The 22,689-nt window shown below is 36.0% G+C and overlaps 1 protein-coding gene across 2 annotated transcripts in view; it reads right to left on the bottom strand.

Moving 5' to 3' along the window:
* Window positions 1-632: 632 nt before the first annotated feature.
* The window catches only part of CRPPA (CDP-L-ribitol pyrophosphorylase A), a 55,958-nt gene continuing 33,901 nt past the window's right edge, over window positions 633-22,689 (bottom strand). Inside the window, exons 6-11 of one of the 2 annotated variants that reach the window (XM_088150660.1) lie at window positions 20,098-20,195; window positions 18,875-18,964; window positions 17,535-17,627; window positions 16,931-17,011; window positions 16,382-16,504; window positions 633-4,239 (exon numbers count right to left, since the gene is read on the bottom strand). In XM_088150660.1, coding sequence (XP_088006786.1) covers window positions 4,135-4,239; window positions 16,382-16,504; window positions 16,931-17,011; window positions 17,535-17,627; window positions 18,875-18,964; window positions 20,098-20,195 — 590 coding nt within the window. In that variant the 3' untranslated portion in view covers window positions 633-4,134. The remainder of the gene's footprint in view (window positions 4,240-16,381; window positions 16,505-16,930; window positions 17,012-17,534; window positions 17,628-18,874; window positions 18,965-20,097; window positions 20,196-22,689) is intronic. The other variant, XM_007438956.4, reaches the window with a different exon arrangement.

The raw sequence follows: 22,689 nt of genomic DNA on the forward strand, positions 1-22,689 counted from the left end.
TCCCATCAACTCAAGTATCACAGCAGATGGCCAAAGCTTGTGGGAGTTCAGAAAATCTGGAGGACACCAGGGCGCTTATTCCTGCCTGCAGCAAATCAAATCAAATCAATTTTTTATTCGGTCATAGACCAGCAAATGCCTGCAGCAACAGAAGTGTCAACAGAGTATTAAGACAGGAAGCGCTGAGCCTAAAGGAATAGATTTTCTTCCTATTTCAAAGGAACAGATGGGGAAAAAAATTACAATGAACAGGAATTAAAAGAAGTTGATTAATGTGGAAAGCACAGTGTCTGCTTTTTTGTGGCAAAAAAATTCAAATCCCTTAAGTAGAAAGCTTTCTAATGTAAATCAAGTCTTACAAAAATTAGATTCAATATTATTTTAGAATCCTAGATTCTGCCTAGTATTAACCCATGAACCATAGCGTTGGACTTCCTTGACGGCATGAAAATTAATATTTATAGAAAGATAGAGCAAATAACTTATTTAACACACACACCCTCTCTCTCTCCACAAACACACACACACAAAAACATATAGGCAACATTGTATTCCCATAAGGCAATAATACATGAGCCAGTTTTTGAAGTGCAAAAAAAAAAAAAAGCAACATCTTTCATGCCTGACACATTTCTAATAAGCTGTTCTTTATTAGATTGCTTGTAGATATTCCCAGTGTTCAAATTCTCCATAAAAGTCCCCCACTCCTTACTCATTTAATAGGACAATCAATATTTATTATTTTTAACTATGTAGCTATTTTCTTTTCAGTCAAGGCCAATGCATTTTGACTAATCCATTTTAGAAAAGTGACTAACAATTCAGCCATAAAAATACTCATGCATAGAAACAACCACAGCAGCAATTCCTTATGCAAAATTGCGAGGAAGAACCTGAAAGACACACATCAATGTGTTCTGCTTGAAAATTGAAAATGCAAATGGTAGTTCTTTATGTAAGACACGAAGGCTGAGTTTTGGTTGTATGATCTGGACAAAATAAAAGGCAATGATGAAAGAAAGATTTTCCAAGTATAGCTTTCGTCAGTAGGTTCTAAAATTAACTGTTTTTGCTGCAAGAAGTAAAACAGTATTTTAAGTTTGAATCAAATCAAAATAATTTATCAGTGAATGTGCAAAGAACAAATGGAAACATGAAAAAAAGAACCAAGATATATCTAAATTTATCTGTATGTTTGCAAGTTCAGCATCAATCAAGCTTCAAGAAGGCCATGAAATAGATCTTTCAGATAGATTTACTATATTACACAAATATAAAAGGCAGCAATTCATGAAAAATGTTATCAACTAGAGCACCTCAAGGGATATTTATTTTGCATGTCTTGGCATCTCTCCAAGTTAATTCAGAGACAAAAAAATTTAGTTGTGGATTCAAGAAAGAGATCCTTGAAACAAACAGGAAATACCTTTGAATACCATTTTTTTTTTCAAAATCACACACACAAAGTTTTTTATACAATAAACCATGTATTTCAAGACAGGATAAATATTAAATAATACATTTTAAATCTACTGAGATTAGAACTAAGTAATTCCACTACAGTATTAAAAGACAGAACAGAATAATTGGTTGGGAGTCTATAAAGATAGCCCACAGAATAGCTCTGAGTGACATACCAGGGTTTGTCTACAACTGCCTTTGTCTACTGTATTGTCAACTTGCTTGCTTAGAGATTTGTTTCTTGTTTCCTGCTCCTTACATTGTTCCTGTACTGGAGCACAACCTCTGCCTCTATTTGAACGGAAATATATTAGAGCAGAATTTTTCCTCAAGAATTTGGTATGAAGAGATTTATAACCTACCTCTCTAATCATATTATTATTTTCCAATCAACAAGCTTGGATTAGATATCTTTGTACTGTTCTCCAAGGCCCAAAAACCTGAAACAAAGCATACAATTATCCAAAACATTTTTTTTAACCAAAGTTAAAATGAGTTTTTTTTAAAAAAAAAGTCAGCAGGCCAACTGCTGCTTGTTGAGTCTATATTAGATTTAATCTAAAACTGAGTTGCTTACAGCATTTGTCTCTAGAAATCACAACTGTTCATCTGCAACACTGCAGGAAGCCAAGGCAGTTGAACAATAAAGTGTAGAGCGTATTTTGTGTGTTAAAATGCATCAGTATTGCTTTGTATATGAATTTAAGGTGAGATCTGGTTGAAGTAAATCCGTAGAATGATTCTGGGCCCTTTAACATAAGAATTGTTAGAAATGAAGTAAAAGTTGGCAGACACATAGCTTTGAAGCTATATATGCTCATTTTAGTATTTCAGATTCAAGACTGTAAAATGTATATTCCAGCCAAATTAACAAGTAAATATATGCTACAGAATCCATTATTATCCTGTTAATAATATCAGTATTATTTTGAATCGGTATTCAAAGCACTTCAGACATTATTTCAGAAATCATGCAACAACCCTATAAGGTAGCCTAGCATAATTATTTCCATATTGCAAATAATAAAACTGTATACTCTCTGCTTCCAAGTCCACTTGTACAAAATTATTAACTTTAATTTATCATTTATTTCCTTAACCACTACATTACATTTTTGATATTCTAATCCTGATATTTAGAAAAACGAGATTTTCTTTTTTCTTTTTCTTTCCTTTCCCTTCAAAAGTTTGACCACAGTCTTGTTCTTTCCAATTGCCCTCCTATGATGAGAGCTTGGCTTAACTGAAAGTGCACAATTTACACATTGCTATAAAGAACTCACAGAATTATCTAACAAGAAGAGGAGAGCAAGCTTTGGGAGCCTCTCTCTGTGTAGCCATTCACCATATTCCAATTGTTTGGTTTTAACTGTTTGCATGACCTCCTCAGTATTGATTGTCTCCTCACTGCACTATTCAGAGGGAAGCTACAACATTTTCAGAAGAATGACTTAAAAATTAGAATTCCTGCACCAAACTGCTGTAATTGATCTATCAGCTCTATCATAATTAGTAAACTTTAACTTCATGAAGCAAGCAGCGCCTAAGAGGATGTTCAAGGTGTCAGGATATAAGCATTTATTTACCTCCAGTTTGTACAAAGGAATGTAAGAGAGATGATTAATGATCTACTCAATCTCAAAGACTTTGTGCACGAATATCCACAGAAAAATATAAAATTGCTTGATGCTTATCTAATATCAGCCAGACTTATTTAGTATCTTTACATACTTATTTATATATTGTATGAAAACATGCAGTTGAGGATCACAAATGCAACTGGACTTTGTTCATGCATACATAGTGGTGTTAGGATACAAGTTATTCCATATGATTAGTAAGAGACAATTAACTATAGCACACTGAAGTTTCTTAAGACAGCACCACAATTTAAGTGGTAGTTTATCATTAGTGTTAAAATGAGGTTTTCTGCAAATAACACACAGAAAATATACAATATGTCAGCATTTTAACACATGTTTGAGCTCTTTCAGTGTTTACTACCAGTATTATAAAGATGTAAATATGCAATCTACACTTTTAACATTCATTGCTGAACACAAGTGGTACAGTGGTTAAGATGCTGGCCTAGAAACCATGAGACTGTGAGTTCTAGTCCTCTCACAGGCAAGGAAGTCAGCCTGCGTGACTTTGGGCCAGTCATTCTCTCAGCCCTTCCCACCTTACAGAATTGCTATAAAAAACAGGAAAACTAAGAGCACAGGACTATACAGTATTTTTCTAAAAGAATAGTCGTACCAAGTTCAATGGAATTTATTCCCATGTAAGTTATTTAGTATTTCAGCCTATGTGCAGATAATGTTCATCTTAGTGAAAATTCATTTTGACAGATAACTTCTGATAGTTTCCTAAATTAAGAGTCCAACAAAACCAGATTTAAACATTTTTCAGTTTAACCAGCTCATTCTCACATACATTTGAAACATTTACTTTTCAGTTATATCTTCTTAGAAGAGAAATATTTTATTTAGCCTATTTCATAACCATTCTCCCTGCTCAAGGCACTTGAGGCAATGTGCAACTGAATCTTCTGTACTTATTATAAATATCTTATATAAAATATTTCTTTTTATTACTAAATACATTAGTGACAAATTGTTTAAAAAAATCTGTATTTTCATGCACCAATAACTGTTTGAAATACTATTTTTTTCATGCTACTAGAAGCTGACCAACAAATGCAGGATTTCGTTCTCTTATTAATACAGTGATAAGTGCAGCTGCTGAATCCATGGTCTCCTGAAGCTTTAGATTATCCTGAAAGAAAAGGAAAAGATATTCAAGAGTAGGTTACATTTCTAGAGGTTAAATATAAAAATTCTCAAAGAGCAATATTGGAAAGAAAGTCCCTAGTTCAGTACTTGAGATCTGCATTTTAAAAAGATCTTAGGCTGACATTACCTGTTGAAGTAGACAGTATTGCTCCAGAAGTTCAAATTCTGTTCACAACCTCATATCACTAGGTTTTTTCCAATTCTTCTAGACTAGATGTTCACATTTTCAGAGAACAAGCTTATATACAATAAATTATCAGACATATCAGAATAGGAAGTAAGCCTTAAATAGTTTGTTCTTGTTCCATGTTAATTATTTCACACTATTACCCACCCACTGCTGTTTCTGAAATTATTGCTGGCACCATATATCCATGCTTATGGATAACATGAAATATTATTACTTGTTACCAAAACTTGTAACAAGGAAGGAAGGTTCTAGTAATTACACTCTCGCTTCCTATGTTTGATAATTGGATGTTATTGAACTATTAATCAAGCTTAGCAACCTTTTAATTAAACCTTCCTGAACTATAATACTAGTTGTTATTATTTAAATGAATGATTTCTTGCATGTACACACCAAATAGCAAAATATTTATTATAACATACAAATGAAATTTGAAAAAAAGAATAGAATCTGGAACCTTACCAATATCATTGGTATAAATTCATATTACAAAGTTTGAATCTACAAAAATATCCATCCATCCATCCCTACCTACTTACCTACCTACATTCCTACCTTTATTAGAATACCTACACCTACTTTTTAAATAACAAATCTTGCAACTTCAGGTAAATTTAGATACACACATGTATTTATTACTAAGACTTCTATGTCATTTCAATCTCACAATAATAAGGAACTGACTGAAGAGGTTTTCACTCTCCCACAGAGGGTCAGTATCTCTTTATAGAAACAATTATACCGTATTAATTTATAATAGCTAACATGATAACCACACAGAGATTACCTACTCTATGCAATTTTTCCTGGTTCAGTGTTTGCTGGATTCTAATATTCAACATATAAATAATAACAAAGATTCTGAAGAAAAAGCCACAAGGTCCAAAGCCTATAACGATGTTGCCTAATGAATTATAACTAGCAATGTATCTACACATGCAGGACCCTGCAGAAGATACCTCCTTTCTCATGGCTATCAGTTTCACTGCTTGTAAAGATGGTCAACTAAGGAGATACTCTATTACTGATTTGGTAATAATTTGATGACAAAAAATATTTTAGTTATGTTATCATTTAAGGGGTTAACAGTTAAAATCCAGTATCTTAAACTGAGATCAGAAATACACAGGCAGCCAGTACAACCAGTGCAATATATGCAAAAGTGTGTGCACAATTGAGTGCCCCTAGGTTTATCCATGCAACACTGCTGCTGTGTGAGCTGCACTGGCCTCCAGTAGGCTTCTGGATGCAATTTAATGTGCTTGTTATCACCTTTAAATTCTTACATGGCACAGGACCAGGTTACTTGTGGAATTGCCTGTGTCCAGTCATTTCTGCCCATCCCACCAGATCCAACAGGGTAGACATGCTCTAGGTCCCTTCAGTGAAAGTGAGCCATTATGCAGGGCTCAAGATATATGCCTTTTCTGTCATGATGCCTACCCCATGGAACAGCCTCCCCCCTAAGATCCAGATGGCCAATCCTGTTGACCCTTCAGAAAGTCATTAAAATCTTGCTTTTCTCTCCAGTATTAGAGATGGGCTATTAGTGGAGCCAATATATGTGCTTTTAGGACTCTAAGTAGTATGTGAGATGCCTCAGATATTGTATTTATTATGTTTGCTTTTAATTGCATTTTTTCACTTTGTTTTATACTGTATTGGTTTTGTACTGTTAGCTGCCAGAGCTATTCGCTTAAGAAGGGTGATCATATATATTTTCTAAATAAATGAATAAATAAACCAACAAATAAACATGCTGGATTTCAAATCATGTTCAAAGGCAATCCTATGTAGAATGGATCACAGTAGTTCTGCTTAGATATCAGTACAGCATGAGTAACCAAGATAAAAACAGACCACTTCAAATAAACAACACACTTGGAAGTAGCAGGTTCAATGATAAAAGCACCCTTGGAAATGCTCAGTAGTACTACCACTTCTAAACAGGATGCCTTGTTTTCACTTTATCAGATTTGATCAAAGTAAAATGTAGTTTTATCATAGCAGTGTTGCTTCAGAAGTCTCTTGAAAATGTTAGAAAACTTCATACTTATTTAAACAGATCTTCTGGAAGAGATACAAATAAGGCTGCATTTAAATGGCTGCCTTTCACACTGTTAAAGATAGGCTGTAAATGATTTTGATGACTGGTAGGAGTTATAACTTAGAAGGCCTATGTGAAGTTAGAAATTTCCAGATTCCTGGAAAACAGGAATCATCAACTAACCATCCAAATTATTTACAGACAATTTCAGCACAAAAGGCAAGGAGGAGAGATTAAGAAAAAATGGTTTTTATACAAAATTATATTAGAGTTCTAGGTAACATCATAGAAGGAAGTTTTCCAAAATTATATACTGTTTCTCTTTTTCTGATTAATACATGCATCGATCATTTAGTATCACAATTTTTTTGAAAATTCAAGTAACAATCAGTCCTTCAGTCTACAAATTGTTGGGAAGGATGAAAGGTTTAGAGGACAGATCACATAAGAAACAGGATGAAGCTGGTTTATTTATGTATTTAACAGATTTATACAGCTGCCCATGTTAACCAATACAATAACAACATTAAAACACACACACACGAGTAGACAAAATGAATTAAAATAAAACCTAATTGACCCCCTTTAACAGTTATCTCCCAACATAAACATACACTGGGTTCCACTAACATCCCAGCCCCAATACCTCAGAGAAGAACCAAGTCTTCAAGGCCTTCTAGAAGGCCAACAAGGTCAAGAGCATCCAAATCTTAAGGAAGAGGTTATTCCATAGGGCTGGTGCCATGATAGAGAAGGTATACTTCCTGGGTCTCATCAAGTGACATTGCTTCACAGAGGGGACCCAGAACACGCCCACCCTGCCAGATCTGGTGGGATAAGCATGCCATGCAGGGCTTTAAAGCACCTTGAATCACACCTGGAAACCTACCGGGAGCCATCACAGCTCATAAAGCAGTGGTATTAAATAGGTGTACTATGGTGCACCCAAAACTGCCTGTGCCACCACATTTTGACCAGCTGAAGCTTCTGAATGTTCTTCAAGGGCAGCCTCATGTACAGCATGTTGCAATAATCCAACTAGGAAGTGGCTAATGTGTGAGTGCCAGAGAGCAATGCCTAGGAATGGGTACAATTGGCACACAAGGTAGATTTCTGCAAAGGCCCTCCTGCCATGGCTGTCACCTGCTGCCCAAGCAGGACCTGAGGATGGCAGGTTCCCCAAATTGTGTACCAACTTTACCTTGGGAATGTTAACCCATCCAGAGTTAACATTGAAAATCTCCAGATGTGAGAGGCCCCAAACCCCACAGCCACACAATCATTCAAGCCTGTTCTTCCCCATCCAGACCCATACAGCCTCCAGGCACTGGGAAATAAGCTCAAAAGCAACATTTGGGCAGCCAGGGCAAAGGTATATAGTTGAGTGTCATCAGCATACTTCACTCAGCAGTTTCATGTAGATGTTAAATAGGAGCAGGGAGAGTGTCAAACCTGCACCATCCCACAAAGCAATGGTATAGAGCCAGACCTCCCCCCGTCCTGCAACATTGACTGGAACTAGCCTTGGAAAAATGAGAACCACTGAAGAACCATGCCCCCACTTCAAACCCCTTCAACTGGCCAGAAAGATGCTGTGATTGATGGTATCAAAAATCATTGAGAAATAAATCACTAAGAAAGGAAGACCAGGATGGATACATTACCCCCATCCTGAGATTGCCATCCACAAGCACAATCAGTGTCATCTCAGTACTATAAACCAGCTTGAAGCCTAACAGGAACTAGATAATCCACTTCCTCCAGGCCCTTTGGAACAAATCAATCACCTTCTCAACAGTGTTCTCCCAAAGGAGAGGTTGGAGCTTGGTCAAAACCATCCAGTACTGCTGGTTCCAGTGGTGGCTTCTTGAAGAAGTGCTAAATCAGTGTAACCTTTAAAATAGGCAGAAATGTTCCTTCCCACAATTGCAATTTAATCCAAATAAAAATACAATGTACTAATAAAATTTAAAATATTTAGAAAAAGCTAAAAGGGAGCAATGACTGTGTCTTATATCTATAGACAACTGGACACACAGAAATACTATTAAATACTGGAAGGTAATTTTGTTAACTAGAAGGAAACTAGCAGGAAAGACTAACCCAAAACAGTTAGCAAAAGAGGAAGTTATAAAGAAATTTGCCTGCTTGGACATGTTCAGAAAATGATTTCAACGGTACAATATCTGTTTGAGATGTTTTATGTATCTGATACCTCTACCATATAGCACAAGGATCAATAAATTAATCTGCTAGATATGTATTCTCTGTGATTCATTAATGTTTCACAGCATGAAACAGACTCTTACTCATCCAAGGCTATACTTCTCATTCTGAAGATACTTAACTCTTTAACACTATTTAGAACACATCCAATCTCAGAATTTAAGTCATTTCAGTTAAACTTACAGGCCTTATCACTGTACCAAAAGGCTTCATCTAAGAAAGGAATTCAGTGGCTTGAGGCAGCAAAGCTTGGCTATCAAAGAGAGATTTCAACATGAAACAAGAAAACTGCAACTCTTCTGGAGGTTTAACTCTACCTCATATAACTTAGACAGAAAAGACTTTTTAAAAATCACCCTGCATCTTACACCAACACAAACATGTCCATATTATCACTGAATTTTTTTTATGAACAGTGAATGATAAAAAAGAAATTATGGCTATCCATAATTTCCCTCTGACTTCATTGTTTGTAATGGCCAAACACATGCTTTGTATATGTTTTGTGATCTTCACTAGTGAAATATGCAGAGACTAGGAAACCATATACATCTTTGCCTTGGAGATGGATGTGCTTTGGGATTCCTTAAAATCTTTTATGGAAAAGAGCAATTTGGAGGAACCTTTATAATATCACACTTTGTGTTTCCTGAACACACCACATTCCTAAACAACTTCCTTGCCTCTTTAACTGATTCCTCTTAGCAGATTAAAATGTTACAATAGAGGAATATATATTACTCCAAATTTAGATCCAAATCTTCAATTAATTTTAATCTTTAGAAACTGAAAATAATTTGAGAAACCAAGTACAATTTCTAATGGCTTCTGAGATCAGATATGTCAACAGGATTTTAGAGCATGATCTTTTTCATTTGTTTTCGAAAGACAGTAATTTTATTGTGTTTTTAAATCAATTTAAACCAATACAACCAACAATAGTAATATATAAACATACTGAAAATAATGAAAATGAAGAGGAAAACTAACTCATTTCATTTAAATTATTATAAATTATTCATCTAAAAAAATTAAACTAAGCAGTAAAACTTGAAGGAAAGAAAATGAAAAGAAAAAAAGAAAAGAAAACGGAAGCAGGAAAATGGGAAAAACCCACCAAAATTGTTTAAAAATTCACAACTTCTCTACAATATCAAAGTAGTAGAATTACATTATCTTATACAAACAAACTTTTAAACAATCAATTAAACCTGGGCCACATAGAATTATAGTCTTTATACTGATTTTCTACTGACAAAAGTGGCAGGATCCAAGCACAGTCTTAAGCAAAGTCTGTAATATGACTGATAACTGAAACTTCAGTGCTAAGGTATTTAGAACTGAGAAGATGAAGGATTATAATCCAACATAAAACTTAAAAAATGCAATAGTATTAGCACTTATTCATATTATGAAATAAATTTTCATGTGATTTATTATGCCAAATATCTTGCCTTACATAATACAATATTAAAATGATGCATACTAAGATGTAGTTAGCTGGCATCATTTTCAAAGGCTTATGATAAATGTCAGGCTAAACAATGCATTAGAATTCATATCCTTTTCAGCCTTCATTATTATATTTAGATCTCATTTGGAACTATATTGGCAGTTTTTAATTAAAAAGTGACAATGTATATGCTTAAATATGCCTAATAGTTCTCACTCAAATGTCTATAATGATTCTCTCCAAACTGAATATATTTAAATTCCATTTTACAAAAGTTATCACAGAATATTCATTCATCTATCTTCAGGAACAATATTAATCCTAAGTAAAATCATACACTGAATAAATGAAGCTATCTTACTAGAACTTCTAATCCATAATGTATGCAACATGGCTTGTCAGCTAAATTGCAGATCTTCCTACTCTTAGTTGCTTCAAATGAATTTTCAAAAGGAGACCAACAGCATTTGTTTTGTTAAATCATGAAATTATAATGATAATTATAGGATCTTCAAGTTTTCATTATATTAATGAAATCCAGCTATTGCTATTTGTAGATTTCAGGAAACCAGAGCCCAGGAAATATGAATTAAATGCACAACTTTAAACCAAAGTGATTTCAGTGGCTGAATATGGTGTCTGAGGTTTAGATTAATGCATTCTTAAATTCAGTAAGAATACAAAAACGACTTGGAGCTAATTTAACCATACTTAAAATAGAGCCACAGGAATCTGTGGAACTTAAATTACATACGACTTAAGTTGCATTTATTTCAAGAGATTTACTCTAATTATGATTAAACTGAATCCTATCTATCTTTTTATTAAGAATGTAGATAAAAATATTTATGATCTTAAAGTAATAAGCAATCTAAATAGCAAATGTCATTATTAAAATTGCAATTTTATGCTCATATCCCTGAAAGTAAGACTTATTAAATCAGAGGAAACACATATAGGACTGCACTATAAAAATGCAGTTTATTTCCATCTGATCATGCTTAATATTATATATGCTGCATCAGATTACGAAATATATGGAGCAATATCAGCATTACATATTCTAAGTCATAGGCTGCAATCCTCTGCTTGCTTAATAGAAAATATGCAAAAAATTTAATTCCACAGTTTACTGGGAACACAATTTAAAGAATGAAGCACCAAATAACTTATTATGTTTCAGATAAACAAACAATTCCATAAGCCTGGATAGGACAACTAACAGCTCACAAGCCACATGCCATTGGACCCTAACCTCCATTTTCATAGCCACCAGAAGGTCCGGTGAAATTCAATGGCAAGAATGTCACATTTCACACACCATTTTTCATGGATTTTTGGCAAAATATGCTGCAAAGCCAATTTTCCTTTTTAAGCCTCCGCACTGCCACCATAAGGATGGGCTATTACAGCCTGAGCCATTCCAGAAATGTCACTTCACGAGTCATATCCTTGCAATCCTCATAAGCAACACACACATATTTTTTCCCCAGACACCAAGATGGAAAAAGTGTATTTTCTGAATAGCATTAATAATTCTAAAAAAACCCAAAATCACCTGTTTTAAAACCCACTAGTGCTGCACTTTGTATCCAGAAAGGCGAGATACCTCCTTGTCCTTTCTTCTTTAAGTCAGAATATGCAATGTATACAGCCTAGACAGCAATGCTGCATATAGAGAAACAGAAGCATCATAACATCTTTCTCCTGTGACAGCAATTATCTCTGGAATATTTGCATCTTTCACTAGCTGACAGCTTAAACTTCAAGCTCCTTCTCAACAAATATACCAGAAGCAACCTGATTTTAAAAAATTAGGAACACAAAGGCATGGACCATTATGGATGTTTGTGGGAAAGACCAGTAACAGAAGCAGCAGGTAACAGAGAAGTTTTGCTTTCAATATTATACACTCACACATCTTGTTTATATTTATACTACTACTCAACATTGCCAGAATCTTACTAGTATTGATTTGAATAAATGCACAAGAGTAAATTACACAAAAGAAACAAAGAAAGCTTTAAAACAACGCTAAGAAAGGCTTTTATGACAAGATACTTTTTATTGATTAGTGATATTTCTGCCAAATAAACATGCTAATTCAGACAGAACACACCCAGAAGATTAAATAATGTGACACTTATGGACTTTTCTTCAAACTAGTGAATTATTCAACTCTTTAACGGAGATTTAGCAAAACAGCTGCTCAGAATGCGATCAAATCCATGTGCCAGGGTATAACTTCTGTCACCTCCACACCATTCTTGTATACTCCTTGAGCAAGTGTAACTGTTATTGCATTTCCCAAATTTCTCCTATTATGCCCATTAATTTGTTCCTTTGTTTTGCTGATTAGTGGTTTTAATTGTGATAAAGAAATAATGAATTTTCAAAATTTCTTTGTGAACGAGTGTACATTTGTTTTATGTTAAGATTTCATCAGTAAAATTAATTTAACTTCATGATTAATCTAAAAAGAATGACTTGCCTTACAAATTAAAACAGAAAATTGATATAACATTCCACATGAGTAATTTTCTCCCTCCAAATATTATAGCTAAGTCAGTTATAGTAAGTGCTTCATGAAAGAAGGTATAAAATGCCTTTATATGCCACAGAATTATCAGTGGCTTCCCCCACCATGTCCATGGTGCATATAAACTGTTACCAGAATTCTTAAGAATGACCTTTATCAATTTTAACTAGGAATTCTGGTTGTTCTCAATATATTTGGCAGGCACCAAATTGGGGAAGGCTGGCCAGTAACACATACAGTACATATTCTTCTTTGCACAGAATACTATAATGGCTTTAATTTACATTGCATGTTACATCCATGCAACTGAATGTGTGTGTGTGTGTGTGTGTGTGTATTCTATTTAGGGAAAATGAAAATGTTAAAGATCATTCTTCTAAACATGCATAAGCATTCATAAAAACAGGGACAATGGGTGCAGTCACAGTCTTGTCCACTGACAACATGTGGAATTCAGTGGGATTTGTTTCTTGGGAAGGCTGCTTAGAACCGATATGAACTCAGAACTATTAGGAGTCTGTCATTTCTGAAAAAGAAGAGGGCTATCATTTATATATCAAGTACTTATGAACATATTCTTGTTCAGTGAAAAATGCTTTGAACATCTGCATTTTCAGGATGCATGCATGAGCAGGTAGATGAATGTCTTGTGTCAATATAAAGTGTTAGAACTTTGGCAATAAATTTATAATTATAAATTAGGACAAAATGAAGATCTATTACCTGTTACTGTAATTATATTAATAAAATCACTGTTGACTGATGAAGACATGTGATATTTATGCTTGAGGGTTTATAAAGGAAAACTCACTGACGGTCAAAATATTTGAGCAATTGCATTTTGGTTGAGATTTTTACCAGAAAGATAGTATAATTTTTTCCAAACTCCATTTGGATAACTTTTCTTATTCTTGTACATGAATCAGCAACTCAGCAAGTCAATGACAGTGTATTTTTGACTTACTTGCTCACCATTATAATTTATTGAAGATAGCTATGGAATAGTATGCATTTTATACATTTCAATGCAGGTAAACCATTTTCCAATTAGGTTAAATCAAAGTAGTTATAGTAAGGTAATACTTTAATTCTCAATTACCACAACTCACAGCCAGACCTATAAAATATACAGGTTTATTTCTCAAATGGTTGATGATTCCTGTAATACCAAACCAATCATATTTTTTCTATATATAGAATACAAAATAAAACATTCTTACAACCCCCCCCCCCTCAAAAATGTTGGATCTCTATTTTCTTATTTTACTTATTACTTAAACTTACATACAGTGTTTTATTCTATTATCTATTATTCTGTATTATCTATGACTTCTCTTTTTTATCCATGTTTATGAAGTTTAGAACTCCTTATGTATAAGTCTATATTGTATAGCACTCATACTCTATGGTTCTACGTATTATAACTTTTTTTTCTATGCTACATTTTGCTTTTACTCTATCCTTAATTTCTTTACTGATCCCACCCTCCCTAGCCCACAATGTCCCAGAGCCACTTGTGTGGCAGACTGGGTTGTGAACTGAAGTCACTTACTTTTTGTTACAGGTCACCTGTCCACGTAAGAGAGGGTCCTGGGCTCTTTTGTGGGTACAGGTGGGTCTTTCCAGTCAGAATCCTGGGCTTTGGAACTGAAGAAAGTGCCAGCACCCCTGGGCTCTGACAAAGTTGCCAGCCTTCTAACTCTCCTGCCATACCACCTGTCACTGGTGTGCTGCTGCGTCACTGGGATTGCTGTGGTGGCTACTGTGACTGCTATTAAAACAAAGCCTTCTAGGTCACCTGAGAGCCCTGCTGCCAGGCTTTGGAAGGTCTCTATTTGCTAAGCTTCTTTTCACCATCATACTTCAGACTTTCACCTCCTGCTTCTTCTAGTCCTCAGCTGCCAGCTTCTATGGATATTCACCTATAGTGTGTCCTATAGTGTGTCTGGGACTTAGGTCTTCTTTTTCTTTTCTTGCTTTTTTTATTTCTGTGAATGGCTACTTGCCTCCTGAATCACAGGCAGGAAAGCTTAAATTCCAAGCTGGTAGGAAGCACCAGTGAAGGTGGGCTAATGTCTTTCTGTCCATGCCTAGATGCTTCCTGAGTGCATATGATGCATATGACACAGAATGCTGGACCAGATACCCTTTGGCCTGATCGAGAAGAGCTCTTACATTCTCACTTGAAAGCTTTGAAAATAGATTAATAAAAGAAAAAATTGCCTTTATAAAACAAGTATTTCAAACGTTAATTAGTCTTTTTAGACTTTTAATTTAAACTGAACAGCTAAAACACAGATTTACATCTGAACTGACAGCTTTTATAACTTTCTTTGCTTCCTCCTAGTTCTCAAGTCAATACATGCCTCACAACAATGCCGTAAGGAAAATTGAACTAAATTACAGTAACTGACCCAAACTCACCCACCTAATTCAATCACCATGATTAAGTGGGAAAAACAATTCCAACACTTTCACAACACTACACTGGCATAACTTAAATGGCAATCTCCACAAAAGTATAATGCATGAAAGGCAAATATATTTTGTTCATCATGTCATGCAAGTGACCCATGCAGGAGACATTCAGATTCCTAGTTTTTATTTAGTCATTGAACATGTCTTTCTATGCCCTTTTCTGCTACTGATAACCTATGCTGTTTTAATTAAATTTAATTATTAAAGTTTTGATCAGGACTCCCAAAGTATATAATAAAGCATTTAGAACTATTTAAATTAGTTAGATTCCTTGCATTCATCCTGAGGTAGAAGAGAGAGGAAGAATATCAAGTGGCATATTCATATATGCAATGTGTGATCGTTGTGAAAGGCTTTGAAGAACCCCACTCCCATCATAAAACTCATACAATTTTTACAATTTTTCTCATGCACAACCCATGCTCTTAGTATTCCACTGACTTTAGTAAAATTATTTATGCAATAAAGGAAATCTAAGCTTGCCTCTTTTAAATTATACTCTTACTTCAGCATGTATGTATCATGATTGTTTTTTAAAGCAATAAAATAGGTGTCAGAAATAGAAATATATTATTTTAAAGCATTCATCATCTTCTTTGCCTGCCTCCCCTTCGCTGGGCTCGCCAAGTCCAGCTGGCCTCAAGCCATATGACACAGGGGCTCTGTCCGCCATGCTGTGCAGGGCACTCTGACTCTCGCTGACACATCCCCCTCCATCCGTGTTACTGCATGGGAAGTCCTTGGCTGAGTAGCCGCCAGGCATCCTGGCCACATGTGGGGGAGGCACCAAGGAAGCTCCCTGGTGATTGTGGCGGGAGGATTGTGATGCCGAGGACTCGCGGCCCCAGCCCCTTCCATGCGGGGCAGTGGCACATACCCACCTGTGTTCCCTAACACCTGCCCGCGGCACCCACTCCCTAGCACCCACCCATAGCTCTCACCCCTCAGCCTGCTTGCCTCTTCTCACATTGCAATCACGTGAGGTCCTCATTTAATGACCCACATGGTCCTGGACTTACAACAGCAACCAGGACTGCCAGGATTACCGTTGCTAAGCGATGAGGTCACATGACATTGTACTTTACAACCGCATTGCTTAGTGATGGAAATTCCAGTCCCAATTGCCGTCATAGCCCGAGGACTACTTCTATGTCACAAAACACAAATAAATACAGATTTTTGCAATTCATACCTTTTTATACTGTATAAAGAGACCATAAAGTAAGATATTTTTCTTTTTCACTTCCTTTGCAAGTTTAGTTAAGCTTTCAATTTCACTGTTAAAAGATGCATTTTCTAAAATACCCAAGTATACCTGCAAAGGAAGGACAGATACAAATTATTTATTATCAGAAATGTTTACATTCTCCACAAATGAAAAGGGAAAAGATAAATGATTGCAATTTAAAAGTTGACAAAATAGTTTTTTCCCCTGAAATTTTACGTATACAGTGGTACCTTGGTCACAAACTTAATTCGTTCCACGACTCTGGTCGCGACCCAAATTGGTTGCGACCCGAATCAAATTTTCCCATAAGGTTCAATGTAAATATGGTTAATCCATTCTGACCCCTACGAATTTGGTCACCAACCGATTTTGGTCGCGACCTGAATCAAATTTACCCATAAGGTTCAATGTAATTACAGTTAATCCATTCTGAACTATATGTATTTTTTTTTAAACCACAAAAATATGAAACAAAGTATAGTACAGTACAGTATGAAGAGAGAGAACACTAACCTTGCTCGAAGCGACTTCTGGCATGGAGGACAGGAAGGCGGGTGGGGAGGCGGTTATTGTTTGGAGGAAGAGTCCCCCTCCCTACAGGAAGCCACAACCATGTGTCACAGCAGGGAAAATGGCCGCGGATCCTGTTCGTCACCCGATACGGAGTTCACAAACGGAAGCAAAATTTTGCGAACGGTGCTGTTCGTGACCCGAATTGGTCGTGAACAGAAGCGTTCATGACCCGAGGTACCACTGTACTTTGTTCATAGTTAGCATGCTAACTAGGGAATAAACACAACAGAGTACAGTAGTCCTATTTCTAAATAAACATGCATAGGGACTGAATCCCATATCTTATAGTTCTTTAATATTTGGTCCATCTGCATTTTAAAGCATTGCTTAAAACTTTTGTCTGGAATGAGAAATCATAAAATATCCAACAAGAGCATTGTTGGAGCATATAAGTCTATAACTAGTTGAACAATTTTGGCTTCCTTTTACCAGATGTCCCTTACTTATTACAGAAGTCACAACGATTTTGAAAAATAAAATGTTAGATGTGGCCCTAGATAGAGCAAGTATTTTATAAGCTGAATAAAGAAACATATTAACCTACCGAGATGAGAACAACAGGGTACAAAACCGAAGCACTTGTGTTTTCAAGTATGTCTACCAGCTGAGAGATTTCCTCAAAGCTGGACAGCTTATTCTAAAGAAATAGGAAATAAGATTCATTTTAAAAACCTGGGATTTATTATGTTCCTTTTCTTTTGAAAGATAGGAAGTTGCCTTATGCTGCATCAGATCACTTATAAAAGCTTAATATTACCTACACTGAATCTAAGATGTGAGCTTTACTACTAGGATTCAAACCTTTCTTTTTCCAGGAAACTTTGGTACTCTTCTCTAGTCCTCCGTACTCCAACTAAACTATGTACATGTACTGAATACGGTTAGTATTATCAATTATTATCCTGTTTTCCCATCCATCTGTGGTCTTCCCTGTGCTGAACTACAGAATGTAACCTGGGTTTATCCAAGTGTACTTGATGAAGATTATATATAAATGTTGTATAAATGTTGCAATTGGTATAGAAATATGTATATAATAATTAGCAGGTGTATAGTTTTATTATGCACTCTTTTCCTATTCCCTGTGCATTCAGAGCCACAGAATCAGAAGAGTTGGAAAGAACAAAACATAAAATGCAATCATCTTCTTAAGAGCATTTGTATAGTCACAGATAAATATTCCCATTCACATTAGAACCATGTGCCTGGATGAGACATCTTCTGCCATGTATCTGCATCAACACACCATCTATACAGAATATAATAGCCTATTTTTTATGAGCAATTTGTTCAGAAAGTTATTTAAAGAGCTTCAAACAATTAAGATTATAATAAAATTGCCTAGGTAAGCCAAGTTGCAAACATATCTAAAAAAACTAAAGTTGCTAACAAATCTGATGTCCTCCCATATATGGTGAATTACTTACATCCTCTGAATCTGAAAGCACATATTTTGAAAACTTTGATTATTTAAATATCTAGCTTCTAGTGGTGCACAAAACATTCTGAATTCAAAATAACTATCTCCATCGAGAAATGGCTGTTACTAGTACAAAACAGGTTACTCCAATCATTTTGAAAGTGTTTCAAGCTCATAATAGCCCTGGTTCAAGTATGGAACCATTTCAAGCTCATATATTTCCAAAACGATCAAAACAGCTGATTTTGCTCTAAAATGCACCATATAAAATTTAAGCTATTTTGCACAGGACCAGTATGTCCATATCTATGAATGTGATAATTTTGTGAACATATAGCACAAATTTAGAAGAAAAGCTTAAGTAATGCTGTATGGTTAAAACATCTCTATTTTGGGGGGGATGGGGCTAAAATTACATAAGTACTTTTCACCATAAAGCTATTTTTACTTTCTGTAATACTTACTTTTATGCAAATAAGGCTGTAGCACTGTCCTAACAAAATATTTTGTAGATTATCATTTTTATGAAGGGATACTGCTATATCTTTAACATGCTGAAAAGGGAAACAGATTGTTTTAATAAACTCACTCATAAAACTTGTTAGTTTTGCATGTCTCAAATGATTTACAAATGATTTACCAAAGAATCCACATGTTATTTACATGATTTATAATACTCAGTGAAGAAAGCAAAATAAAGTATCACACTGCAGAAAAGAAAAAGCATTTTGCAGACTGTTTTCTGGCCAAGATTTTATGTATTAAACAAATTTATGTAGCCGCCCATCTACCAAAAGGAACATCTACCTCAGTATGAAAGATTTCACAAAACCTCTGATATTCTGACTGTAATAAAACCTAATGCAGGAGGTGATCTATTAAATATATTGAACGCAAACAGTTACTGACCAACAGCAACTTTTCTGCATCGTCTAAAAGAAATACCTGGGATTACAATTCAAAATAAGAAGCACTTATTTCAAAGCAAAATTCTTTTACATCTGTTAGTTCATTCAGATACAATAAGGCTCGATGTAACCATTAGTTACACTATATACAGGTAGTCCTCGACTTACAACAGCAATTGGGATTGTAATTTCCGTCACTGAGCAATGCTGTCGTAAAGTGCAACTGCATCGCTTAGCGATGGCAAACCCTGCAATCCCGGTTGCAACTGTTAACTGAATCCCATGGTCATTAGGTGAGGCAACTTCCTGCCGGCTTCCCACAACCAAAGTCAGTAGGGAAGCCAACAGGAAGTTGCAAGTCCCAGCCCTGCAGGCGGTTAAGTGGCTGCTGCCAGGTGGGGGAGGGAGCAAGGGGGTGCGCAAGAGGTGCTGCAGTTGGAGAAAGTGGGGCGGGTGCAGGTTGGAGAGGGTGCGCAGGGGTGCAGCGTGGGTTGGGGAGGGTGCACAGGTGTGTGGCATGGATCAGGGAGGGTGCATGAAGCCGGCATGGAAGGTTGCAAATGGCGATCATGTGATTGCGGGGCACTTGGCAACCAATCCAAGCACCCAGATCACCATCACATAACTGCAGGTGTGTTGGGATGGCTGCAACTTCAAGGACTGGCCATAGGTCTCCTTTTTCAGCACCATTGTAACTTCGAATGGTTGCTGAACAAATGGTCATAAGTCAAGGACTACCTGTATTTTTTTTCTGTTTACCTGCTGCTGAAAATACTTACTTTCACATGATTCCTCATCTTTTCATGAAGGAGAAATCCCATTTGCACGGCATCTTCCTTTATGTCAGTAATAATGCAAACTTCCTGTGATATAGTGTCTGGTAAACACAATTTCAGTCCAAAAGAGAAAAAAGAAAAGGGAGGGAGAAGAATTATTTTCTTTGCTATTATCTCATTTCCAGGATCCTTTAGTCTCTTTATATAAAAATCATTGTGTGTATATAGAAAATAGAATGTTGTTTATGACAACCATTAATTTTAATGACATTTCTAGGCTTAAATTTTTGGTTACTAAATAGAAGTTCTATTCCATGACTGCCCTGACCTCTTTACTAAATTATTATGAGGGGAATATATTATGGATTGGTCATGAAAAATTGTACAAAACACTTCCAGAAGTCAAAATATTATCTGTTCTGGGCATGACTGTTTTCTTTCTCATTCATAAAGCTGGGTCCTACTCCTGGATATTCAAAAGAAACCTCTGTATTTCACTAAGTTCAATTGGTCATTCACTTCCACATTAGATTGATTTGATAGACTAGTTTGTAGTGGATTTTTAAAGAAAACTGATCTTTATATAACAAGATGTAAATGAATTTAAAGGATACAGTAACTTTTTTGGTTTTTCTTTTTTTATTGTATTAGCTGTGTTTACAGTTTTAGACACAAGCAAAAGAGATTTAGTTGTTTTATTCAAAACCACGTTCCAGGTGAACAGCTAAACTGAAAAATAGTATGCTTATTCAACCAATCAGCTACAATTTTTTTTTTAAGTTTCTGTACACACAAGCTTCTACTGGCTGCCCAATGGTTATCCTGAATTATGCTCTGTGTGAGGGATGACTACTGATGAAAAAGTCTTGATATCACCCATGGTTTTTAGCATCAAAAAATATGTGCATGAATCTTCCTTTGATAGGCTCTTTTTTAATTCAGATCTCTAAACTATATTCATCTTCTAGATTATTGAGCTAAAACACAGTAACTAGAGGCGGGAGGAAGAGGGAGAGATAGAACAACTACAGATATCACTAATGTAAAAGATGCATTTTTCTTTAAATAATAATAATAGTAATAAATGCCTTGGGTGCAATTCCAAAACATCTAGAGCATTGGTTCTCAACAGGGGCGGTACCATCCCCCGGGGGGCGGTGGGAGGATGCTGAGGGGCGGTGAACTTGTTTTGGGCGGTAGGGGGGCAGTGGGCATGTTTTGGGTGGTAGAGGGGCGATGAGCATGTTTTGGCATTCAAACTTAATTTTAAAACTCCCCCAAAAATTTATTAAATTGATTATCCGGTTTACACCATTTGTACCAGCAATAAAACGAACTTACGCAACGGCTGCCCTCACGCACTTCTAAAAATGGTGAGACGAATTTGTATTCTAGGTAGGCTGACCTTGAAGAACTCGACACTATGATTCTTCTCCGATCCCAACCAGCACAGCACATACGTCAGCTGTCTTCCCTTGCGATTAATCGCAGTGCGTGCGTTGAGCGTCCTTTCAATATGAATGTTTGATTTGACCCGTGTTTCTTGAGTTGCTTTTCGTTCGCTTCATTTCTGTTTTTTCCCCTCAGTTTCGATTTACTTTCATTGTTTATTTGGCCAGTCGGCTAGGTAAGTGCGCTTATTAGTTCTTTATCTTTATTTTTTTGCATTAGTCATTTTAATTTTAATAAAAGGAATGCAATTACCTTCCAGGGCAAAAGTATCGAGTTAAATCGAACAAATTTGGTAAGTCTACTGAAAAAAAATACTTAAAATTTTTGCCTTTTATAATTCAGTAACTGCCCCCCCCCATACCCTAAATTACAGGATTTTCACAAAGGGTGGCGTTGAAAAATTTTCCGCTCCTTAGGGGGGCGGCAGCTTCAAAAAGGTTGAGAATCACTGATCTAGAGCACCACTTGAATACCATTGGCATTGACAAAATCATCATCAGTCAATTGCAAAAGGCAGCTTTACTTGGAACAGCTCACATCCTGTGACAATACCTTTAATATTATTAAACAACAGCATCTGCCTATCCTAGGTCCTTGAGAAGGACTTGATAGGTAGACAAAAATGCCAAATCCTGTCTAAACATCTGGCTGACTCTGCACCCAACCACAATAACAACAACACCTGACTGGTCTGCACCCACTCATTGCCAAGCAGTTTAACAACATACTACAAGGAGGCTTTATGGCTGTGAGAGCTGGACCATAAAGAAGGCCGAGCGCCAAAGAATTGATGCCTTTGAACTGTGGTGCTGGAGAAGACTCTTGAGAGTCCCATGGACTGCTAGGAGGTCAAACCAGTCAATCTTAAAGGAAATCAACCCTGATTGCTCATTGGAAGGATCGATAATGAACCTCAAGCTCAGATACTTTGGTCACCTAATGCGAAGAGAGGACTCTTTGGAAAAGACCCTGATGCTGGGAAAGATTGAAGGCAAAAGGAGAAGAGGGCGGCAGAGGATGAGATGGTTAGATAGCATCACTGAAGCAATGAGCATGAAACTGAGCAAACTCAGGGAGGCAGTGAAGGACAGGAAGGCCTGGCGCAATATGGTTCATGGGGTCACGAAGAGTCGGACACGACTT

The sequence above is a fragment of the Python bivittatus genome, unplaced genomic scaffold, assembly GCF_059951505.1.
Source record: "Python bivittatus isolate LINGU-HERP-01145 unplaced genomic scaffold, Pbiv_v1 ctg000610_np1212, whole genome shotgun sequence".
In the NCBI taxonomy this organism is placed as follows: Eukaryota; Metazoa; Chordata; class Lepidosauria; order Squamata; family Pythonidae; genus Python; species Python bivittatus.